General features: G+C 45.5%; 1 protein-coding gene across 2 annotated transcripts in view; it reads right to left on the bottom strand.

Moving 5' to 3' along the window:
• The window catches only part of ABCA2 (ATP binding cassette subfamily A member 2), a 1,079,583-nt gene that overhangs the window by 477,010 nt on the left and 579,617 nt on the right, over positions 1-22,956 (bottom strand). For both annotated transcript variants that reach the window (XM_069609742.1, XM_069609743.1), the window contains exons 9-10: positions 15,591-15,910; positions 13,241-13,400 (exon numbers count right to left, since the gene is read on the bottom strand). In XM_069609742.1, the coding sequence (XP_069465843.1) occupies positions 13,241-13,400; positions 15,591-15,910 (480 nt within the window). The remainder of the gene's footprint in view (positions 1-13,240; positions 13,401-15,590; positions 15,911-22,956) is intronic.

Raw genomic sequence — 22,956 nt, 5'->3', positions numbered from 1 at the left:
GCCAATAGGAGTATGTCCTTTATAGTAATGCTGGCATATGTTGGTACAGCCTCCATGGACATGTATAGGCACAGACAACATGAAAGTATTTGTTATGCTTGCATATGTTATGTGCAAGCGCATCATGAAAATAAACTGAAAAATGCTCCTGTGCAATGTTGATGACTTGCCTCGATTTCATTCTTTTCATGTGTTAACATGCAAATCCATTGCAAACTGGCTTGGTGTATCAATTTCTATCAGGCTGTGCGCTGAAAAGCATGATTTTAATGCAATAAAAAAATATATCTTGGGGATGGGGTGGCGGACAAGTATAGGCCCCCTGCCCGAGCATTCCCCTCCAGGCTTGGTTCAGTCTGCCCGCTAAACTAGTTTGCTCCTGTACATTCGGGGGAACATTCACGCCTCTCCAAATAAAAATAAAAAATCACCAGCCGCTACTTCCGCCTGATCACCGGAAGGCTATGCTGCTTCCTCCTGAGGCATGCAAAGTGTATGTGCTATTCAGACAACACATGACAAGGTTCTGGAGCACCCCCTCCCCGCTTTTTGGTGACATCTTGTCTTCAGATAGCGTGGGTTCTTGTACACAGGTTGTACACTCCTGAGAGAGCAGGTGTTGCCGCATCAATCGGACACGCGCTTTGCTCTCACGAGACTCGTCAGGAAGATGCGGCTGACGCAGCGCCGTCAGACAACAGTGACGGCGGCGGCCCAAAAATAGAGATGGCGCCCAGAGAATACGCTCAGAGACCTCGGCTGCCGAGTGCGGAGTTTTGCCTCATCTGAACCTCCAGCAGAAAAGGCCGGGCTTGGGGACTGTGGAGCCGATTAAAGACTCCGTTCATGCGTCAAGGACTGACACCAGCCAGCAGTGCAGGAGTGGAGGAGTGGAAACGCTTTGTATTTTTTTTATTTTTATAGATGGCTAGTTCTGATCTGTCTCCCATACCAATATGAATGTCACCCATTTCTAATACCTTGCTCCCTTCAAGGAGATGAGGGGGTCTCCAGGCGCTGCCTGGGAGAAGGGGACAACATAAGTCTCTGGAGTCCTGAATGGCGGCCACATGCAGTGTGGATGTGCGCATGACTGGATGTGTGCCTCCACCACCTACCATGCCTATTAGTACTAGTATGGACCCCTGTAGGTTAGTAGAGGAACTGTACAGCCTGAATATCACAGTAATGGATACCATGAGCCACACTGGCATGACCAAGCTACCAAATCTGTGTGCCAACCCTTTTCTTATTCAATGATACATAGGCAGGCTTTAAATGAATACATAAACACATGCACGTAGAAATATATACAAGCAGCTACTGGGTGCTTCCAAACACCAATCACTTCTTTACAGGTCTAACCAGGTCAAAAAAAATGAGTGGAAGGCCTCAGTCCCCCCGTCTTTCGCACCATGAGTGAACACCCAGGCTCCAGCAGTCCTCTTAAACTCGGTTCAGTGCATCACAACCATAAGCTCTCTGAGATGCATTGAAGGAGAAATGGGGGCGGGTAAAGCCAGGAAAACTACCTTTTAAGTCTTTAATTTACCCTCCCGACCGGGTCACCAGCTCTTGTGCCGCTGATAGATCTCAGCATAACAGAGGTTGGCACACAATTGATTCAGCTCACCGGACACTCAGATTTGTCACCAACTGTGGTCCTTACTGACCACTAGTGATTGTCTAACTTCTGAAGAAATGATGTCCATGTGCTCTGTGTCACCAACGCCCCTGATACACATAACGGTCAAGTCTTGTCAGTTACAATTCTCTCGCAGGTCCCCACATTTGTCACTCAAATTAAAGTCCACCTTAGTTACCCCATGCCAAATGCTAGTGCTCTGCCACCTGGGGAGAGGAATGGTCCACTGCAGCAAAGGCAGGCTGACCAATGGAAGCGATGCAACTGCTCTGGTCCAGGAAGTCAGGAGATTTTAACCCCGTCACTGAGGACACCGATGATTCATAGGGCAAACATGTGCAGGACACAACACAAACAGGCCGTGGCCAGAAACAAATTGAGCAGAACTAGAGAATGGCTCCCCTTTAAATAATTCCCACAGAAAAAGCTAGATATTAAGTCCCTGCTATTTTAGACTGCCAGTGTTTTTTCAAAGTAGTCTTCTGACAGTTAATGACTTAATTGAAGGTTTAAAAGCACTACTGGCCTAACAAAAATTATTTTACCAGGTCTGCCTGGGCCAATCGATTTAGAAGCACTATGCGTGTCCTTCACCAAAGTCCTGTTAAAAACAAGCATTGTCAAAGCCAACCGTTTGGCTTGTGGATAAGTATTAGGCATTTGTCAGGCACGGCTATTAGATGCCCAGGTACTCACACCATTTTCTCACCTGATAGCGCCAATGACCAGTTAATACCACTACGGCAGTGCCTGGCAAGTGCCTTTCCCATGCATACACAAAAGCCCAAACTGTTTTCATTGCCAATGGTTGTTTTTACATACAAACCAGGGCTTTGGAAAGATTTCCCTCATAGCGCCTGCCCTGCATTGCTAAGGCCGTTGTCGGGCCATAAATCCGGCACCTGCAAAAGTGGAAGCTTTGATGCCAGACCGTCGCATGCTGAGTTTAACAGAATATGGTGCTTTTAAGAATAGTGTTGCTCCTCTACGGGTGCGCCTCAGAATCGGGCCGCAAATCGATAATGTTCTCCAACTTTCAGACCACAGCGCTCCTGTGCTCTGAGAAGAGGCAGAGCCCCCCCAGGAAAGATTAACAGTTCCAGCATTACTTCTTCGAATCCAAAATGAATAAAAAGGCACACATGGTTCTTCTCCAAGAGAAAATAATGTACTGTTTGCATGTGCAAACTTCACTCCTCAAAGAACTTTGGTGTTTAAGGTGCAACTGTTCCTCAATTACCTCCAAATGTCACAGACTTAAAAAGCCCTGGTTCATGGTTAGGGAGTGCGGGCTGTAGCAAATCGGAGGGGAGGGAGGGCCTAATCGCTAGTCCCCCTCCCCCAAGTTAGTATGAGAGTTTTGGATGAACACATTTTAACATTGGAACTACTGATCCCCAATGCGAGCCCGCAAGAAAGTCTAGGACAGCACCAATTCTGGCATTAAAGGAGACTGCTGATTAAAGGGCGAGTCTCACTTTCAGTGGGCGATGCTTCAGGTGTTGGGTGATCAGCAGAACCTGGTCCAAGTAACAACAAGAAGCGAGATGCAACCATCAAAGAATACAAATAAAACATGGCGGCTAAAACGTAACCTCTCAACAAACTACTACAGGTAAACAAACAGTAGATCAATGAAACTAATATTTATGAAATCAATTCATGAAATATTCCAAGTGGCACTACCAGCATACGGCACCTATTAGTTTGATGAATAAATATTGTTCGCTTGATTTGGAGGTATGCATGAACCTAACACATTACCAGTTTACATTATGGCTAGTAAGTAAATAAATCATGGCTGGTTCTGAGCAAACCTGTTAGCACAAGATTTCAAGTTTATATTATGGCCAGTTTTCTACCTCCATTATGCCCATTCGGCACATCATTGCATATTTCCAGAAACACATTGTTGTTTGTTAACATTACACCCACTTTGCACAAAGTTTCCAGTTTCCGTGAGACCCCACTTTATGGACAGTTGCCATTGTGCTCAATTAACCATTTTTTTACCTGGACTCAACTGCCCTCTACCAGCAGGTTCTCCTTTCCGTTACCGGGGCCGGAAGCACGCAAGGCTAATGCTCCACAGGGTTGTGGTTTAGGGCTTCGACAGGCAGTGTGGCCGAAACCAGTGGTGGTCCCAACATTAGACTCAGAACCCCGGTCAGCGTGTGCCATCGGTCTGTGTGTCACCAAACACCGGCAGGCACAGCCTGCCCAAGCCAGGTAACACACAGGGTCCTGTGTGGGGCTCTATAAGATCACATGACTCTGGGGAACTTCTTGGTGGCATCTACACATTACTAGTTGAACCATAAGGGCAATGACCCACTCTGCACTGCTCTTACAACAGTTACTGGATGTGTGCTGGCAGTACTACCGGTGAAATACGAGATATGACTTTCAGACTGGCCCAATGTCAGGATTTGCTTTTTTTCCCCCTTCAATTTCTTTATTGGAGCATAAAAGCGCCTTTCTTAGGCCCAAAAGAGAAACAAAATAGGAGGCAACTTCATTTCAAAACTCAACATGGTCTTCTAGAGAAAAAAAGATAACCCACCGCCTCCCAACTGCCCCATCATATCATTACGCTTCCAATACATTTCCCTCCACCCTACATAAATGGCCCATCCTTTCCCAGTCACCTATAGTCCAAACTCCCACCGACCATTACGCTCAACATAACACTGGCTTTAGTCACCAATGTCCTTCATCTTTTTTTTCAAGTTAGCAAATACTTCACCTACTTTCCGGAAGGTCCAGGTCTAGTAATGCATTCTATGTCAAGAAAAGTGGCCAACAATACTTTATGTATTTTTGTATTGAGTTTCTCTCAAAGTCTTTCATTAATCATCATTCCCAACTCTAACTCCCATTTCAGTCTACTCCGCTCATCGCTTATCCCACTCATTTCCGATAGGTATCTATATATCACATAGATTGACCCCGTCCCACCCACCTTCTTTCTAATATAGCAAATTCATCAATTTCAACCCAATTGTGTTTGCTTGGATGTACTCAACGTCTTGTAGTCCCAAGCCACCCCTCACTATGGAGCAAGTTGACGCTTGTCGTATTATACGCAGAGTTTTGTTGTCCAAGGTGAAGGTTCACAACACTTGATTTAATTTAGTAATGAAAAGTGCTGCAGCAATATTATCGGTAGCATCTGAAACAAACAATATTTGTGGAAAATAACCATCTTAACAAAATGATTATGTCCCAAACACCAAGACAGTCGGAGAGGCCACCATCTTTTTTCAAATATTTTTAATCTTAACCAATGCCGGAGCATAATTCAAATGATGTAATCAGTCAATATCCTTTGCAATAAGTACACCCCACAAAAAACATTTCGGATCTTCATTGAGACCCTTTGCTGACTCTTCTGAAAGATGAGCGGTAGTGGAATGCACGAGTACCATATTTGTCACAGCAATGTCAATTCTGTAGTCAGGCACACGTGACTACGCTATCACTTTTAGTGAAGCAGTCAGACCTGTTTACGGTCTCTTGCAAAAGCCCCATCATCAGAATACAGTTTAATTATCATGCGATTATTTGTATGCACAGCAGCCTGTACTCTTCAACCAGATCCGATATTAATTGTTAATGACTCAATATGTAACACAAAGAGCTGGGGTTAAATAGAGCAACCTTGCCTGGTACCTTGCCTGATACTAACTCGTCTACTTTCTCAATAGTTATTTTCGATTCTTCTTCATATGTTTCTTTTAACAGGAATTTTATTCTGTAAAGCGTTTGATACATTCCACTTCAACAAATCAAATGCTTTCTCGGTCTCTAGTAAAGTTATGTCTAATGGTAGGCTTTCCTCTTGAGCATATCCTATACAATCTACTAGATAATTAGTATTAGTGGCTATCACCTGGTATAACTACATTCTGATCAAAATCAATTTCCTAATCCTGGCTGCAAATCTTCTCACAAATACATTTATCATCATTTTATGCTCCAAATTGAACAATGTTGTCGGTCGATAAGACATATGTTCAATCTTATTTTTCAGAGGTTTCTAAAATACTTTTGAAACCTTTCAAGCATGAATCAGGAGTGTGTCGATCATGAATCAAACCAATGGCTAATTTAACTAACGTCCCTTGAAACCTTTTTTAAACCTCGGTGCGCTATACTTTTATACACTGTACATATATTCTAGGAGATTTAGCATTTGCAAGATCCATCTTTTTAACCTCTCCCAGTTGCACCTTTGCCCTCGGCATCTCTGCGTCTTCCACTATGAAGGTTGGCAGCATCACTTCACCCACATATTTACCCTGCAACAGCACCGCCACCATTTATTCGAATTAATATAGTTTGTAATATTTCAGAAATCCCTCTCCTATTTCAAAAGACAATTAAAACTACCTGATCTGATCCTTCAGCCCAGACCGGTCTAACGTTATTTTGTTCAGATCAACTATGCAAGTATGCAGCCTGATATTTTCACCTGATCATAGTGTTGTTGCTTCATGGTACATCTGTTCACTTTCTCTGGCTTTTGATACCCTGTTTTTCATGTAGCTCTTATCACACCATGTTCATCAGATCCTTCACAGTTGGAAGTACCAGTTCAACTACAGTCTTGGTGCCAGCACCAAGGCAGCACAAATTGTGTAATTGAACTTGCCCTGCCAATTACCAAACATGGCTGGTATTAGCCCCAGTGTAATGACATTTGCACAAGCATTACAGCTGGAACGCAAGCACAAATTTAGTCATTGCGCTAGCACAAACTGTGCATTGTGCCAGTGCTACGGCCAGTACATATCTGATTGCCACATAAGCAGAAATTAAGCAATGCCATTAAAGTGGTCCCCGGCACAAACGACTGACAATCCCAGTTTACCCCCCCCCCGTTTGCACATTAAATACTATGACATGATACAACGGTATGGAAGACCACAACATATCATGGTCTGCCATTCTAATTTACGTCATGCAATATGATTATCTGACATTTCACGATATATGTCCTGCTATGCCAAGTCATGATTTGTAATGGCATGACCATCCTACTAAGTTCCCAGTTTGACATTAACATTAAGCTCCCATATTAAATGTGATCAAGTTTAATTATTAAATAGTTGACTGTGCCTTTCCCTTGGCTTCATCAACAAAACCCCTTACATTGAGCAGCAGTGGGAACAAAATAAAGCTCTACATTGATCAAAGACCTGCGTCAGGAAAAGAGAGGAAGACACCATCATTACTAAGGCACGAACAAAGGGAAATATATGAACACCCCTCAAATGTACAAATACACTAGTAACTAATGCAGAAGAATAACAGGCTAGAAAGGAAGTGCATAATGACCTAATGATGGATAGGATGACCAGACTGATTGGAAAGATGAGAAGATTGGTAGGAAGGGTGGAAGGATAAACATATAGACGCTAGTGTGGAAATAATAATTGGAGAAAAATCCACCTTCAGTTCCTCCTAAGATGTTTTCTAATTTCCTTGTCTCCTATATTTCATGACAGTCATTTTGACAAACTACTAAAAATGCCCTTTTTTGAAGACCCAGCTTTTTATCCTAAACCTCCCTTTCCTGTTCCTATACTTTACCCTTTCTGTTGTTGACACACTTTTAAAAACTATTATAGAACTTAAGTTACTTACCATCTCTGATACCTTATCCATCTATGGTAGTTGGTCAACAGTTGTGAACAAGGGATTTGTCCTTTTTTTGGTCAGAGTCTGTTAATTCTTTCTTCGTTCTTCCTCTCATCCAATCTTATTTTCTTCGCTTTTCAGAACTCCACTGCATTTGTATTTCTTGTATCCTCATCCTTCTGCTCATCTCCTATCCTCCCTGCTTTACTTCTTTCCACTCGTGTCCTTCCTTTCATCCCTTTTCTTTCTTTAGCTCATCTCATTGACTAATTCCTCGTTTGCACTTAAAGTATTGTAATAGTGTGGAGTGACAAAGAGACCAACAGAATATTCAAAACCACCAGACAGCAGTTTGGCACCTCTATTTGTTACACTAAGCCGGTTGGTGGATAAATGACTAGACGGTCTAACAGATTTCTATACACAAAGCGTTGTCCTACCTGACAACAACAACAGCAGTGTAGGGGGTGGAGTGGAGAAGAAATGTGTTGGGGTCGGTAACCCTTGTGATCTCAGATTCTCCCCAGGGAGCAAAGGACCAGTCTTCCGCGAGGCTCCCCACTTTGACGTATGCCTGAAATGACTGTGGAACATGGGGGTATGGGGTTAATGCCTATAGGATGTAGGTTATTTTCTACCTACAACACAAGAGGGACAGATTAGGCTATTAATGCTAGGGTGGAGGAGAGAAACCGGTGCAAACGCCTACTCTAATAGGGATCTAAGGTCAAAATCCACAATTACTAATCTATGGCTCACAGTCCCCGAGAAATAGCACTCATCACACTTCTTGGCTTAATCACAGAGTTAGAGGATATAGCACTAAGCACGCTATGTTTGTGTTGCTCGACTTCTCCAGATGCAGCCCTCCTGGGCCATGGATTGTCTTCCCAAGCTCCTCGCTGTAGCAAAAGCCGACCAGAAAGTGCCTCTCGCCCCCCCCTTGTCTTAATAGTTTATCAGCAGATATTTTAATGTCTCCCCCGCCAGGGCGCTGTTCCTGTTTCCTTCAATTATCTCTTACCCCCTGCATGGATTGTTAAGCTGCAGTTTATCTTAACCACCAGCAACTGTAGCCCTCGTGGGCTACACCCCACAAAAAGCTTTGGTTCTCTCCTTCCAGTCCATGGGCTCTGCCAGCAGCAGAGACCAATCTCTCAACAGGTTATCTGCAAATTGCAATCCTCTGGCCAGGGTCTGAGTTAAAGCTTGCAACAGGCTGAGGTTTCTCCTCCCCCTTCTGCATACAACTTGTCTATGGACTTCTGCCCAAACTGTAATTTCCACCTTTTTTCCCCTCGTCCTTATATAGGGGTAGACCTTTTATAGGGGTAAACCTACTCTTGATTGCCCAATAAAGCCCACAGATTGGATTGTAAATGCCCTTATTCCCTGAGTGTCATGAGATTGGCCGAACCGCAGATTCCTCTCATCTCTCATGTGTTTGCTTTCTCCCTTTCACGCATAACAAATTAGGCTTTTCCATTCCCCCTCCCCCATGTTCCAATTAGGAGATATATTGATCCTCTTAGATTGCACCAAGTGTTTAAATCCCCAGTCGGTCACATTGAGGTCAGGCAAAAATGTGTTAACTGGTACATGGCTCTCTACGTCGTGACTAGCCTCCAGGATTCTTTCTGCTCTGGGAGCCATCACCAGTGCTGGTGGGGAGGGAAGATTTAAAATAGTAATCTCTTCTCACCTACTACAGCGTTGGGCCACTGGTAAAGTGGTGGCCCCTCTTAACCTGCTTTGGCAGTGCTATAGGGTGCAGGGAATCATGCAGATGGTTCGATCAACTGTCGGGGAGCGTGAAGGCATACTGAAGTAAGACAGACAAGAGAGTCGGCTTTCTAAATACATGGTTTATTTATCTTAAATGTCAGGATGGAGTGAGGCCTAACTTGCCCTATACTAAGGTGGGATTCCCTACCTAAAGAAAACCAAGGATAGTCTGTGTCAGTAGGCTCAACTCAAAAGTCTGTGTGTCCAAAACCTATTCTTGCCTCACAACTAAATCTATACAATGTGTAGGGATGTCAGCAGCAAAAGAAATAGTGTTCAAAATAAAGTTCTGAGCTTCTTCCCGCTCCTGGCTTAATTTCAGCTTCCCCAAGTTCAAAACAGTTCCAAAAGGCCTTGGGTTTCCCTTCCCCAAGAATTCAACACAGTTCACAAAGCCTCGTGTTCCCTTCCCTAAGAAGTCAGCTCTTCCAGCTTTAAAACTACAATCACTTCAAATTTCCTGGCTTTCAAAGCAGTTCCAGTTCAACTTCATAATCATTCAGGTTTATCAATAATTCATATAGACTGCTCTCTTTCCCATTCACTTCAGCAACTGTTATAACATACAGCTTCTTTAAATTTGCTTTCCTTGGCTCTTTTCAAGCACGGGTCACTTGATCTAGGCACAGTTGTCATACTACACGGTCCACCCATCGCAGGTCAAGCAACCGATAACCCTTGCCACTTTGTTATGCTTCTGCATTCTCTCTGATTCTCCTTGGCAGTCTCTTGGCATTGCCACACCTCTTACTCCTTGGTGTTCACCCCTTTTCCACCACCTTGCGTTCATACTATTAATAAGTGCTCATCACTTGCTTTTCACGTTATTCATAAATGCTTATCACTTGCCTTTGTATTGTGCTGCATTTTAATATGCTCATCACATCTTTCCTTTAGTTCGGTATTCAATAATGCTTGTTGCACTATCAAAAGTACTTGTACCACTTGACAGCTTGTTCGATATTTTAAAAACCTTAATTCAGTCTTCCATAGTAATTGCAATAGTTTTCAGTTAGTTCGGCATTCAAATAGGCCTGCTACCAGCCCCTGGAGTTCCCAGGATCAGTATTCCCTTCTTTACACTCACTGTTATGCTGCTGCTCTTCCGGACATCTTGTTTCTCCTTCCCGGCTTCCTTTCGCTCTGCTTGTTCCTCAAAGGAGCCTCAGCGAGCAGCGGTTGCCGTCCTCGAGTCTTGCTGCGCACAGTTCCGCTCTTCCACAGTGGAAGCTACCAGTGGGCAAAAGCAATCAGGAGTCTTCGGTGTCCCACAGCTACTGCTGTGGACACCGGGCAAGGAGGAATGCAAGCTTCTTGACCCTCTCATGGCCAGCCTTGGCCCCGGTATATCTTGTACACTCCTGCTCAGCATGGCTTCCTAACAGCCGCGTCATTCTCTCCAGACTGTTCCTCCCTCTCTGCTGGTGGGTCCTTCCTTTTAGAAACCTGGAACTTGGTAGATGGTTGCAGGTGCAAGTCCTACGCTTCAGTTGCCTGACCATAGTTCAGCCTATTAGCTGGGCAAGCCTGGCTGTTACAATGGGACTCCTCCGTAGCCCTCTTCCTCCTTCAGTACCAAAGTGGTGTGAATGAATGGAAGTGTGCATAATTCCCAATTGCCCCCTCCTCGTCCCAGTCTTAAATTGAAATGGCTGTTGGACATTTTGTGTGTACGAAAGAGGCAAAGATTGACAATAGCTTATGAAGGCAGTGGAAGGCAGTGGAAATATGGGTGCCTTTTGATAAGGGAAAGGAATACCATGTCTCACCCAAAGACAGCCTCTCCCCAAGTTCCCTCCACCCAGGTGATCCTCCCTCGCACATCAACCCCCCCAGGATCGGGATCCAAAAGCGATGGCCTTTCCCTGGCCACCTGAGAGGAGGACCGTGGGGAAGAAGTGAGGATGCCTCAGTTTCCTCACAGGAGATGCAGGCATATAAGAAGGGAGGGTGCCCTCAGGTTCCTCACAGGAGATGCAGGCATAGAAGGGAGGATGCCCTCAGGTTCCTCACAAGAGATGCAGGCATAGAAAAAGTGAGGATGCCCTCAGGTTTCTCACAGGAGATGCTGGCATTGAAGAAGGGAGGATGCCCTCAGGTTCCTCACAGGAGATGCAGACATAGAAAAAGGGAGGATGCCCTCAGGTTCCTCACAGGAGATGCAGACATAAAAGTGAGGATGCCCTTGGGTTCCTCGCAGGAGATGCAGGCATAGAAGAAGGGAGGATGCCCTCAGGTTCCTCACAGGAGATGCAGGCAGAGAAGAAGTGAGGATGCCCTCAGGTCCCTCACAGGAGATGCAGACATAGAAGAAGTGAGGATGCCCTCAGGTTTCTCACAGGAGATGCAGACATTAAAGAAGGGAGGATGCCCTCAGGTTCCTCACAGGAGATGCAGACAGAGAAAGGGAGGATGCCCTCGGGTTCCTCACAGGAGATGCAGACATAAAAGTGAGGATGCCCTTGGGTTCCTCGCAGGAGATCCAGGCATAGAAGAAGGGAGGATGCCCTCAGGTTCCTCACAGGAGATGCAGGCATAGAAGTAGTGAGGGTGCCCTCAGGTTCCTCACAAGAGATGCAGGCATAGAAGTGAGGATGCACTCCGGTTCCTCACAGGAGATGCAGGCATAGAAGAAGAGAGGATGCCCTCAGGTTTCTCACAGGAGATGCAGGCATAGAAGAAGTGAGGATGCTCTCAGGTCCCTCACAGGAGATGCAGACATAGAAGAAGTGAGGATGCCCTCAGGTTCCACACAAGAGATGCAGGCATAGAGGTTCATGTCTTAGATTGATTACAGGGAGAACTTGCTCCATCATTGTGTTTTATGGATTGTATTGTGTTACCTATAGGATTTTATGTGTATGATTGGAATGTTTGCATTTTGTACCTGATGGCTCACTCTGAATAAAAGGTTTACAACAATATAAAGTACATCAAAGAAATGCAGGAAAATGTCCATGAATTTCCCAGTTGAAAATATAGTAGATATACAAACAGATTTGCTTTTTTCTTGCAATACCCTGGGCTTGAACCCCTAAGAAGCAGCGCATGAAGAGGGCCCCGGGAGTTTGCATGCATAATAGATGGATCCAGGCAATGTCAGTGCCTTCCGCTTTCTCCTATATGATGGCAGGAAACGGTATGGAGGAACAAGCGGAAGCCCCAGTCAGAGTGTGGGCATTTCATAGGATTTCATAGTAAGCCTCTATGTACCTGAAACTACAGCTATATGAGATTATAAAAATGAAAAATGTAAATGAGGTGCTTCACAATACAACAAACACACTATACACTTTTCTAATACACAAAGCATACCAACAATGATGATACAGTAAGAGAACAAACAGCCAGAAATCAATAAAAATAACAAGGATAAATAAAGACTTCCTAAAATGTGGCAGGATCGGAAACATATTTAGAAAAGAAATAAATACAGACTGCCGAGGAGAAAGAAATGCAGACAGGCCAAACAAAAATAATAAATATTCCAAGCTGTTCAGAAAGCTAATAAGAGGAAGTAAACATCAAGGTACAAGGGGTTCGTGGTATGGGAGCCACATTTGAGAACGCTTGAGCAAATTGGCTTGGCATGTCTGAAACCAGGGATAGAAAGCCGGAGAATCTCAGGACTCGGAGTATACTTCGGAAATGTGAAGTTTAGCGCCTGATATACAGGTGGACCTAAAATCACAACCTCATCAGTATTGCAACAGAAGTTGAAAGGGGAGTGGGTGGGGATTAGGATACAGGGAAGACATGTTAAAGTGGGGGTTATGTGCTTGAAGTGATTAAATCTCCACCAAGCGGGCTGAGATGCAGGTGTACTGCTCCCTGCCTCGTGAGCGAATGAGACATTGATGTCCTGGAAATGGTGCTTGGAGAACCATTTAATGGCCTCCACCTTGTTTGTATTGAACATAGGATTTTCAATCCAATTCCTTTATTTCAATCATGTCACTCAACGCTATGTGATTGGAGATCATGTGATGTCATTTCCTTGAACATCCTTTGTGGTTAAAGAGCTGGTGAAGTCGCAGCCAACCTCTATAATTTTGGAGAGAGGATGCCATTGCATCTGGGACCGCTCACTTCAAACATGCACATCTCGATAAAACAGAAAAAGGAAATCTCTTCACAGTCTAATTGCAAACAGTGTCCGCCACTCACCTTCATGATGACCTTGTCCACTTCTGTTCCCACAGGAGAGTAGAGGATCTTGGGATTGGTGGTCATAAGGTGAACTAGGAGGCCAAGGTTCCGCTGTTCCTTGTTCGTGAACCCCAGCGAGCTCATGTTCCCATGTTTGAGGGCCTCGGGTTCGATGATCCTACAGGATTATGCATGGTAACAATAGGTTAATATAGTACTGGAGGGGTCAGGTTCTAGATGACGTGCGATTGATTCTGGAATTGGCAGCTTCCATATGTAAATGGGCCACTTAGGAGAATGAGTGCTATAGTGATTCTTCACGGTGTGTCAGAATTACTTTGTCTCTCACCTGTGTGGCTGAAGCCAGCGAGAACCTGTTTGCCTGCTTGGATGATGCGCGGCATTGCCTCAGACCTAGGTTAGCTCTCACTCGTGTGTACGGTACAGGGGCTTTTGCTCCAGACTACATGGTCTCATCGGTGTGAGTGGTGCAGGGATTTGCTCACAACTATGCTGACAATTTGCCCGCGTGCGATAAAATGGGGATTTGATCTGGGCTACCATGTGCCTCACCAGGAATGTGCTCACAGCTATGTTAAATGTAACCATGTGTGCACAGTGCTGGCTTGTACTGCAAGCTATATTACTTCCCACAGGTGTGAAGAGTGCAGGGAAAGTTGCAAAACTATACATGGGAGGGGGGTGCAGGGGGGTTTGCTGCAGGTTACATTGTCTCACCTGTGTGGGCTGTGCAGGGAGTTGCTCATGACTACATGGACTTTCGCCTGCGTGAACAGTGCAGGGAATGTGTACAGCAGAGCATCAACTCACTTGTGTAGGTGTTGCAGGGCATTTTTCTCAGAGCTGCATTGATCTAACTCAAGGCACAGAACCCTAGGTGGATGGTCACCTTCATCTTACACTGGGTGGTGGACCTTTATGCTAAAGATATAGAGTGTTTGACCCAAGGAGATGGATAGCTATATCGGCTGACACTGCAGCGTAGGGTCTTCGACTACTGGCACAGGAGGACTCCTTAGACTGTCACAGAGCTTATCCAATACGGGCTGGCGTATGAAAGGAACAAAGGTCTGCAGTGCCAGTGACTGCTCCCAATGGATGGCTCATGGGGCTGGCACTGGGACACAACGTATGGAGATTGGCACAGGCCCATAGGGCAATCATAATTAAACACAGACATGTAATGGACTGGCACACATTGTGACATCTCTAGGACTCATACCAAGTTCATTCTGATGGGGAAGTGCTAGCGCAATAAGCAGGCAGAGGTCACATACTCAAGACTTGGTCCCTATACAGAAGTAATGGCAATCATCTCTAAACCACAACCCAGTCAATGACATGCAAAAGGGGGCTACTGAGCCTACATAGAAGACCATATAAGGCAGTGCGGGGGTTTTATTTCCCAAGGCAACAGTGGGGCCACAGGACACCACGCCCCACATCAGTTAAACACACCCATTCCGAATAGTAACTGTACATGTAATCGCATGTGCATACATTGCTGTAGTGCACAGTACACACGCTGGACTGTTATCCGGGAGGGATGACTGAGGCTACTTAAAGGGCGCGGTTGAGTTGTAAACTCGATCGGGCAAATCAGTGGCACATTGCAGCACGCAAGCCACCTCACTGACTTGGCGCAATCTGGCATTAACCTGGGCAGTCTCGCATCACGGCTAAAGCAGCAGTGCCCAATAATGAACTCCATTGATGCAAGACTGCCAGGCGGCAAGTGGTTTAGCCATTAAGGCAGCACAATGGATTATCCCCCTTATTTGCTCTTCTTGATGGCTGTGATTACATTTTCAAAGCAGTGATCATTTTGGGGGCCTGTCAAAATCCTTAATCAGGGGTTTGAAATGTTGGCACTAACAGATATCTTTGACTACAGCTAGAGTATGCTAGATAACACTGGAGATGCAGTCCAAAACATCTGGCCAGCCAAAGTTTGCAGACCCCTGTCTTTAAAGTGTAATCGACATCCAAATCAAAGGTAAAATCTGGTTTTGGGATTAGAAAGTGAAGCAGACTGAATTGCCACAAACATGAAACTTCAGGAATGCATCTGAGATCTTCACAAATTGGAATGCCATTGAATCTTCTTTACTAACATGTCGATTGTGAACATTATATGGAAGCTGGGACTGGTGCAAACATCTCATCTGTGACGCGTGTGGGTGGCACTAACTCTACAGAGCTGTACCCCGTTTAGAGCCACCAGCATGTGGGTCAGGTCCAATAAAGCCCATCTTTATAGCCCAAAAAACAACCCCAAAAAACAATGGGGAAAAAAAGACATACTCAGTGAGGGTAATGTTCTATATATAAGACAAGTGTTGTATACCTGTTATTGCCACACAGAATGGGCTGCAGTCCAGCCCAGAGCTGGACAAAGGCTGAGAATTGGCTTTGTGGGTTTTCGCCGGCCTGATCCTCGTCCCCTTCCTCGCTCGTAGCATTGCTGGCGGTGAAGTTTCCACTATAGCTGGTCGTGTTGGAGGATGGAGGAGGGACTTTGCTGGCACAAGCGCCTTTTGGCAGCAGCTTTGCCAGAGCCGAGAGGATATCTACGTCTTTGAGGACCTTCTCCACCTCCATAAGATCCTCAAGAAGAGCATGAAGCCGGTGTTGGGCCGCGGTGCTGTTCACCTCATCCAGGCGGAGCTGCAATTCAAATAAGAGACAATTTGTTACGGCTATAAGCCCATGAGAGAACCACAAACTGGCTGCAATGAATCAAAGTAAAGAGACTAATCAGTTGAGAACTTTATGCCACCACCACCTGCTGGGTACCACTGAGTGACAGACAGGGAATTTGGCCTATAGGCTCCCTTCCCGTAGAGTTTTCTTGTGGCCCTTGGTGGTCCTTCCAAAGCTTCCAGGTACCCCCGTACATACAACAGAATTGTAAATTCATACAAGGGTTTTCTAAAATATCTAACTCACCTCTAAGTAGCCAGACTGAATGTGCAGGCTGACCAAGATGGTTAGACAAGCCAAAAATATAGCAGAGAACACGGTTTCAATCGCAACAGAAGATTACAACAATCCACCTCTATACAAACAGGAATGTCTCACAATAATATCCTATCAAGAAAACAGCTAATAAACATCACCACACTATAACAACTGCACACATTCTCGAACTATTGAATACAAAGGTTTAAAGCAAAGCATTACGTCTGATTTATGCTCAAACCAGGGTTGGAAATGTAATCCCCAAAACACCATAGGCAGCGATTACTCTCAGAAGAGTTTCTTGTTGTGATCTCTGCAGCAATTCAGGTTCATTGGTGAGACCTCTTGCAGTGAGTTGAAGTGGTGCCATACCCAGGCATGTTAAGCTAGTGGCCCAGAAGCTAAGGGTCCACACTGCAGCACAGTCATGGGCAAAGCTGGGTGTTCGGTTGCATCACTAGCCACCCTCAGGACACAAACCATAAAGGTGTAAAACCTTGCGGTTCAAATCAAACAGGGCGAGTTGCAGATCTTCAGCCTTGGGAAAGGCTGTGATTCACTCGGCGACCTACATGCTCTGGGACAGCAGCAGACACTCTGCGTCACCAACACTGCGCCAGCTTGATTGCACCCGGGCAGCAGGGCTGTCTTCATCACATTGATACCACCTAATGCGATTGGGTTTTTCCAACACTATGTTTCAGTCAACACCAGATACCTAAAAATGTGTAAGGGTGAGTGTTCCACCCTGCATGCGCTTGCACAGAGAAGTTTGCAGGCTCCCCATTTTTGGGAAAATGCACCGATAGGAGGGCACTTCAAGGCGGTGCCATGAGGACACTCCTCATCCAGAGTAGTACACAAACATCCCAAACCCAGATGACTTCTGAAGGCAAGGCCGCATCCTTCTATAAGGAGGAGGATTCAGACATTGGGATGGCTTCAAGGATAAATAGCCACGAGGATAGGTGTATCCCTGCCCCTCCCACCAGGATGATGGCCAAATCAGCATTGAATGGTAGAAAGTGGAGGTCAACAGCTCCAAGTTCATCTGCTGAGATTTGTCAGTTTCTGGCCAATAGTGGGCCTTTATTATTATGCAAAGAGCAGACGTGACACAGGGAGCTATCCAATAACAGCACCGCTACTCTAAAAAAAAAAAATATAAAGGATTTTCCTCAAAAGTTGCAATCACAGGGCTATAAGATCCAGGTTTTTACTGAGAATTTAACCAACAAAGAGAACATTGCGGACATGACTGGGAAGTTGTTTCTCACTGAACGCACGTAAACCCAAGGGGAGAAAAAAAACGTTGTGCTGACAGGTAGGCAGAAGAAAAGGTTATGTTAATTGGCTGCAAGACCTCTACCAGAGTATTCTGAATCTATCACTTATACTTTAGTGATATTGTGTCACATGGCAATTTGCCCAGAATCCCCCGAGGAGGTATTTTCCCTTCACCCCGTCAATTCCAATGTTAAAGTTGTTTTTCTTGAGTTTTTCAAAGAACATTTGTTTCATGGCGGTTACTGCAGCCACAAGCTGTAACGTCTTTTCCACCAGATAACAGTGCTCACATGTTCTTTCAAACATGCTTCCACCAGCTCATTCAAAAGGGTTTCTTAGAACGATTCAAGATCTTTCTTGTACATACTGAACTGAAGCACAAAAATGAAAACATCCCTTCCTCACAATCATTTGAATGCAAGAAAGGATGCAGCCCCTGAGCGAGGAACACAGACGAGGCATGACCCAGCCCTACATCGACACATTCATTCATTCATGCAGATCTCTAGAAAGAATGCCGTTTAGGGTAGCGCCCTTGCGGATAGGGATAGCTCAGAAAGGTGCCTGCGAGATTCCTGGTCACCAGGTCTTCTGGCCATCCTTCTTTGCCCATGCAAGAGTATATAGCGGTTATTGGTCCTTTGGCAATTCTTCAACTGCTAGGACAGGGGCAAGCAGAAGCAGTAGGAACCACAGTAAACCAGTTAGAACAATATGACAATCCTTCCACAGTGTTTCAGACAGAAAGACATGCTCCAAACCCAGCTTGCTCAAACTAAGCAGCAGCCAAACACACATCCCTCTGGGAAGGAAATGATCGCAACAGTGTAATGTCAATCATTTAAGTCATCAACGATGCGGCATCCATCACCAGCCTAAAAATGCTGGAGTCACCTGTGCAATCAAGATGCCTACTCAAGAGGTTCTCTTGCTTTTCAAGCCCACCTCATCTCCCAAGTGCTTTACTTTGTCCCACCCCTCTTCACAACATTAACAACTCTCAATTCCAGCATGACAATATCAACCACTTGCAATCGCAAATCACCATGTGGTGGTTTGTCTATGAGAGACCACGGCTACCCAACTTCTGCCTTTGATGAGGACGGATGCTTGTCACCACACATGAGATCGGTGAGCAGCCCTTCAATTCAAGACACGTAGTGGGGTTCGTCTCACTTTAATCCAACATCCATTAACTCTTTTGCAAGTATACATCTACTTCGAGACCGGAGACCTTCAGGCATCTCCAAATAATGCAAACAGGCACAGATCTGAACTGTGCCTCTGACCACCAATAGTCTTCCCGTGCCACCGGGAGCTCAGTGCCGTACCTCCTTTTCCAGATGCAACTAATGACCATTCCCTAGGCTATAACCGAGATGTGGCCTAACATCGGGCATGCTAGTCTATCAGGGGCAGCAAGTCTGTACTTAGGCTGTACCAACATCAGGTTTTATTTCTAGTACATCCTTGCCAGGCAACCTTTGAGGGTGCATACCAGACGCTCTGCACCTCCTAAAAACACTCCTATGTCTCCTTGCAGCTATCCCCGCAGCTCCCATGGTTCCATGCATTACCCCTGAAAGTTTCATTCCCACAAGTTTTCATTTTTGAATGTTCATGGTTTTTGAATTCAGAGAAGCACTAAACGCGAGGGGAAACCCCCAGAACTGCCTCATTAACCAGGAATCCCACACCTCATGCCTGAAAAAACATTGTCATCTTTCCCAAACTTACCATCTGTACCTCTTTAGTAAATGATATATTGTAGGTGAATTTCTTGGCGATTAATTTTCAGTCATGAAATAACTGGGCACCCTCTCCATGGCCTCTCGCCCCACCACAGCACCCCAAGAATATTGTTTTTTGCTACGAAACTGGAAATAAAAACGAATGTACGTGTCCCACTTCCCTTCAGGGGCCAGACAGGCCCCAATAGGGCAGTGGGACACGTGTGTGCGCGTGTGCGCGCATGTGCGTGTGCGTGTGCCCACCATTCATGTGATTGAGCCAATCACTAAATACTTGCTCAAAGTCCCTGCATGCATCAGGGGCCAGCTAGTCTGCACTAGAACCAGATCAGATGAACGTGCCCTTGGTGTTGCAGAAGGCATTTGTAGAGGGTGATGACAGATATGGTATGTTGGACTCCAATGCCACTGAATGGTTGGGGAGGAGGTAAAAAAAAAAAAAAGCTATAGCAGCAATAATGCGAGGAAGGACCGAGCTCAGTCCGAAGCCAGCAATTTAACACTTCATCCAAGGGCCATTATAAAACAAATAGCAAAAGGGAACTAGGAGATTATGGACCATTATTGATGTTCGTACGTACAGGGAAATGGTGAAATAAGATGGGACCATCCACGAGAGACCACGAGAAGCCACACCACAGAGAATCAATGCCACTGTATGGGGCTAGAAGGAGACACATGCCATGAACGCAGCCAAGAGCTGGGACTCTACTGAACTCATGACGCCTATGATGTGGAACACAACTGAGGCTCCATGGCTGTGATGTACATTTTAAGAAAAACAGTGGGTCTCCCTTGAATTGTAGGATTGCCAACAATGCAAATATGGGGAGGACTCCATTGATCTCCATTGGCAGGCGAGTCTGCACGGGGGGCGGGGGGTGGCTTTCACTCGTGCAATGGGAAAGGATTCAATGTTCAGTGGATTCCGTGAGGTCAGAAATGTTGCAAAGGTGTACCACGGCACCCATGAAATGTATTGTTGCTGTACAGCAAACCAGGCACTTCTCGGCTAGAAGCAGGAGCTGAAGAATTCCCAGCTCCCCTCAATTTGGAATCCTGCGTTGTACCTGATTAATAAATTCTCCTTGTTATTTCTGTGACCAGTCATTTCTTTCTGTTCAAAACTCCCTTTATATAAGGTCTGGCTCATACACCTTGTGTCCTAATTCAATAATCTGATGTAAAGAGGACTCTATTTCGTATCGCTGTACTTTGAAGTTCATGCTTTTGTGGTGAACATTCTGCATGCTCTCGCTTAAGGGCATTTAATTTTGTCACAATCTGTGCACATTCTTTTTGCAAGTAAATTGGCTCAGAATTTTCTGGTATTCTTACACCCTCACATTGTCTCCCTGGGTCTATCAAAATGTTTAGGGAGCTATCTTTATTTTTTTGCATCCTGGAAATCTTGCAATTGCTCCCGGGCCCCAACAAACCGATCAAGGATCCCTCCCTTACACGGGGAGAAGAGACTCTGGTCCTCTGGCAGGGTACAGGGACACTGATTTATGCTGCACCTGTGCTTATTATGAGAGGAGTGTGCACCTCGGACTATAGGGAAGCACCGTCTCTTCACACGTATGTGTACGAAAAGGCCACATACACACGCAGACGTGTCTTCCTGAATCTCTTCCCACCGAACCTTTTCAGCTTAGTGTCTGCACTGTCGGGTCTCCAGCTTTCTCTTTAAACATGCAGCCATCTTGGGTACAAGATATTGTTCTTTGAGGAAACGTCACAAGGTTGATGCTGAAAGCAATGGAGGTTTCAGAGAATGGACACTGGAGGGACCTTAAACTCCGGCACATCTGCAAATGCCACCCGCTTTGAAAATGCTAACTTGCATTGTCTGAACCTATGCAGAGTGGGTACCGAAACAGCAGAGGCTTCTCACTCGGGGACCCCTGGGATCAGTGTTTGTTTTATTATACACACACTTCCATGGTTTGTGGGTACAGGGTATGCTTTGGTCAAGCACTCATACAGCAACTGGGCGACTGCTCCCTCAGGACTTCTGGGCAAGCAGCAGCTGGATGTCGGGCAGAGCACGGCCTGGATTTGCTTTCCATGGTCCTTTTAGTTCTGTCTTCATGCGGCTTTCTCCTGTTTCACTTTCCAAGGGCTGCAGTGGTCGTTCAGCCCCATGTTGTGCCATGTGACTGAGCAATACGTTAACATTGCAGTCGGCTTCCAATCCAGGGGTTTCCAAGTCTAGTCCTTAAGTGCCAAGTTCACTCCACAGCAAATCTAAAAGGTTAGTTATTTACATAGTGGTTATCCCCAAGCCCTGGCATGGTTAGGGGTCTTGAGGAAGGGACTTGGAAGCCCTTGCTTCAATCAATCACAAACAGCCAGCTTACACCACCCGGAAACAGCTACACTGTAGTAGGTGGGACGGGAATCCATTTCAAGCTGAATTCATGATTTCAGCAGACCAAGAAAAACTTCTTTGAGACAATTTTAACATGAAACAAGTAATTGTAATTGGTTTTTATAACGCGCTTAATACCAAAGCGGTTTCTAAGCATCGATGTTGCTCTGCGTGTTCTTGCTTCCAAGACGATCACATTGCCCCTGAGTTATCCAGCAATTAAGACACAGGGCCTCATTACGAGGTTGGAGGTAGCCATGGAGCTATTAGCGCCATGGCTGCCTCCAAACTCATTCCCACTCCGCCCTGGTGAATGGAGCAATTACCGGTCCATTCCAAGGTTGGCGGGACCGGGAATTCCCCATTCACCAGGCCCTTCCCCATTCCCATTTGAGCCCCCATAGGGCTCAATGGGAATGGGGAAGGAATGGGGAAGGTGCTAATAACGGCACCGCAAATTGCGCTACCGTTATTAGCTCTAGAGTCCCTTTGCGGATCTCGTCCTTAACGCCTGCTTAAGGCAGTCTTCCGCGAGGCTGCTTAAGGCAGGCGTTAAGGACGGGACCCGCAAAGGGAACTCGTAGTAGGGCGGTAGGGGTTTAACGGCACCGGTCTCGTTACCGGAGACCGTTAACCCTTACCGCCCTACTTGTAATGAGGCCCACAGACTGCACCCCCACACTTGCATGTGAAAACACAGAATCAGTTCAAAATCATAGCACACCATGAATAAAAACAGTTCAGCAATTAATGCAATATTATATTCACAGCGTCTGGATTTTTTCACGGATTCTGTGTTTTCACATGTGTGCAGGGAAAAGTCTCTTTCTAAAAGTGTGCTTTTTACCATGTTAAAATAACACCTGTAATGTTATGATGGGTTTACAAAGGCTTGGGGGGGAACAACCCTTTCACCTGAGAGGTGAATGTAGGAAAGTCCATTTGATCCAGGTCACACATGCCACAAGTGACATGCATAGAGCTATATCTTTCACACCATCGGGCCCTAATAAATATCCCAAGGGGTATTTGACAGGGCATACATTAAAATGAAAGCCATCAACGTCATTTCTATTAAAAACGGTATTGAAAGCAGAAGGTCGAGCAGTAGCTAGAGAAGCATTAAACCATGGCAGCAGAGATCGCCAGCACGCGGATTCACGCGCTCACTGTAAGACCTTTAAAGACATGCTTTAAATCAAAGCACTGGCCTAAAATCCTGCCCTTGATTGCTTCCAAATGAAAATGCACTATTGCAAAAAGTAATTCACTTAGTGCCCCCTCACCCCAGTCGCAGGCATGCTAGGACAATCCCTCCCACCCCCTCACCCTAGCTTACC

This window comes from Ambystoma mexicanum, chromosome 8 (assembly GCF_040938575.1).
Source record: "Ambystoma mexicanum isolate Mex_15411 chromosome 8, UKY_AmexF1_1, whole genome shotgun sequence".
NCBI classification, from domain to species: Eukaryota; Metazoa; Chordata; class Amphibia; order Caudata; family Ambystomatidae; genus Ambystoma; species Ambystoma mexicanum.
The sequence above is the reverse complement of the archived record's forward strand: the minus strand, read 5'-3'. Positions and strand labels throughout refer to the sequence as shown.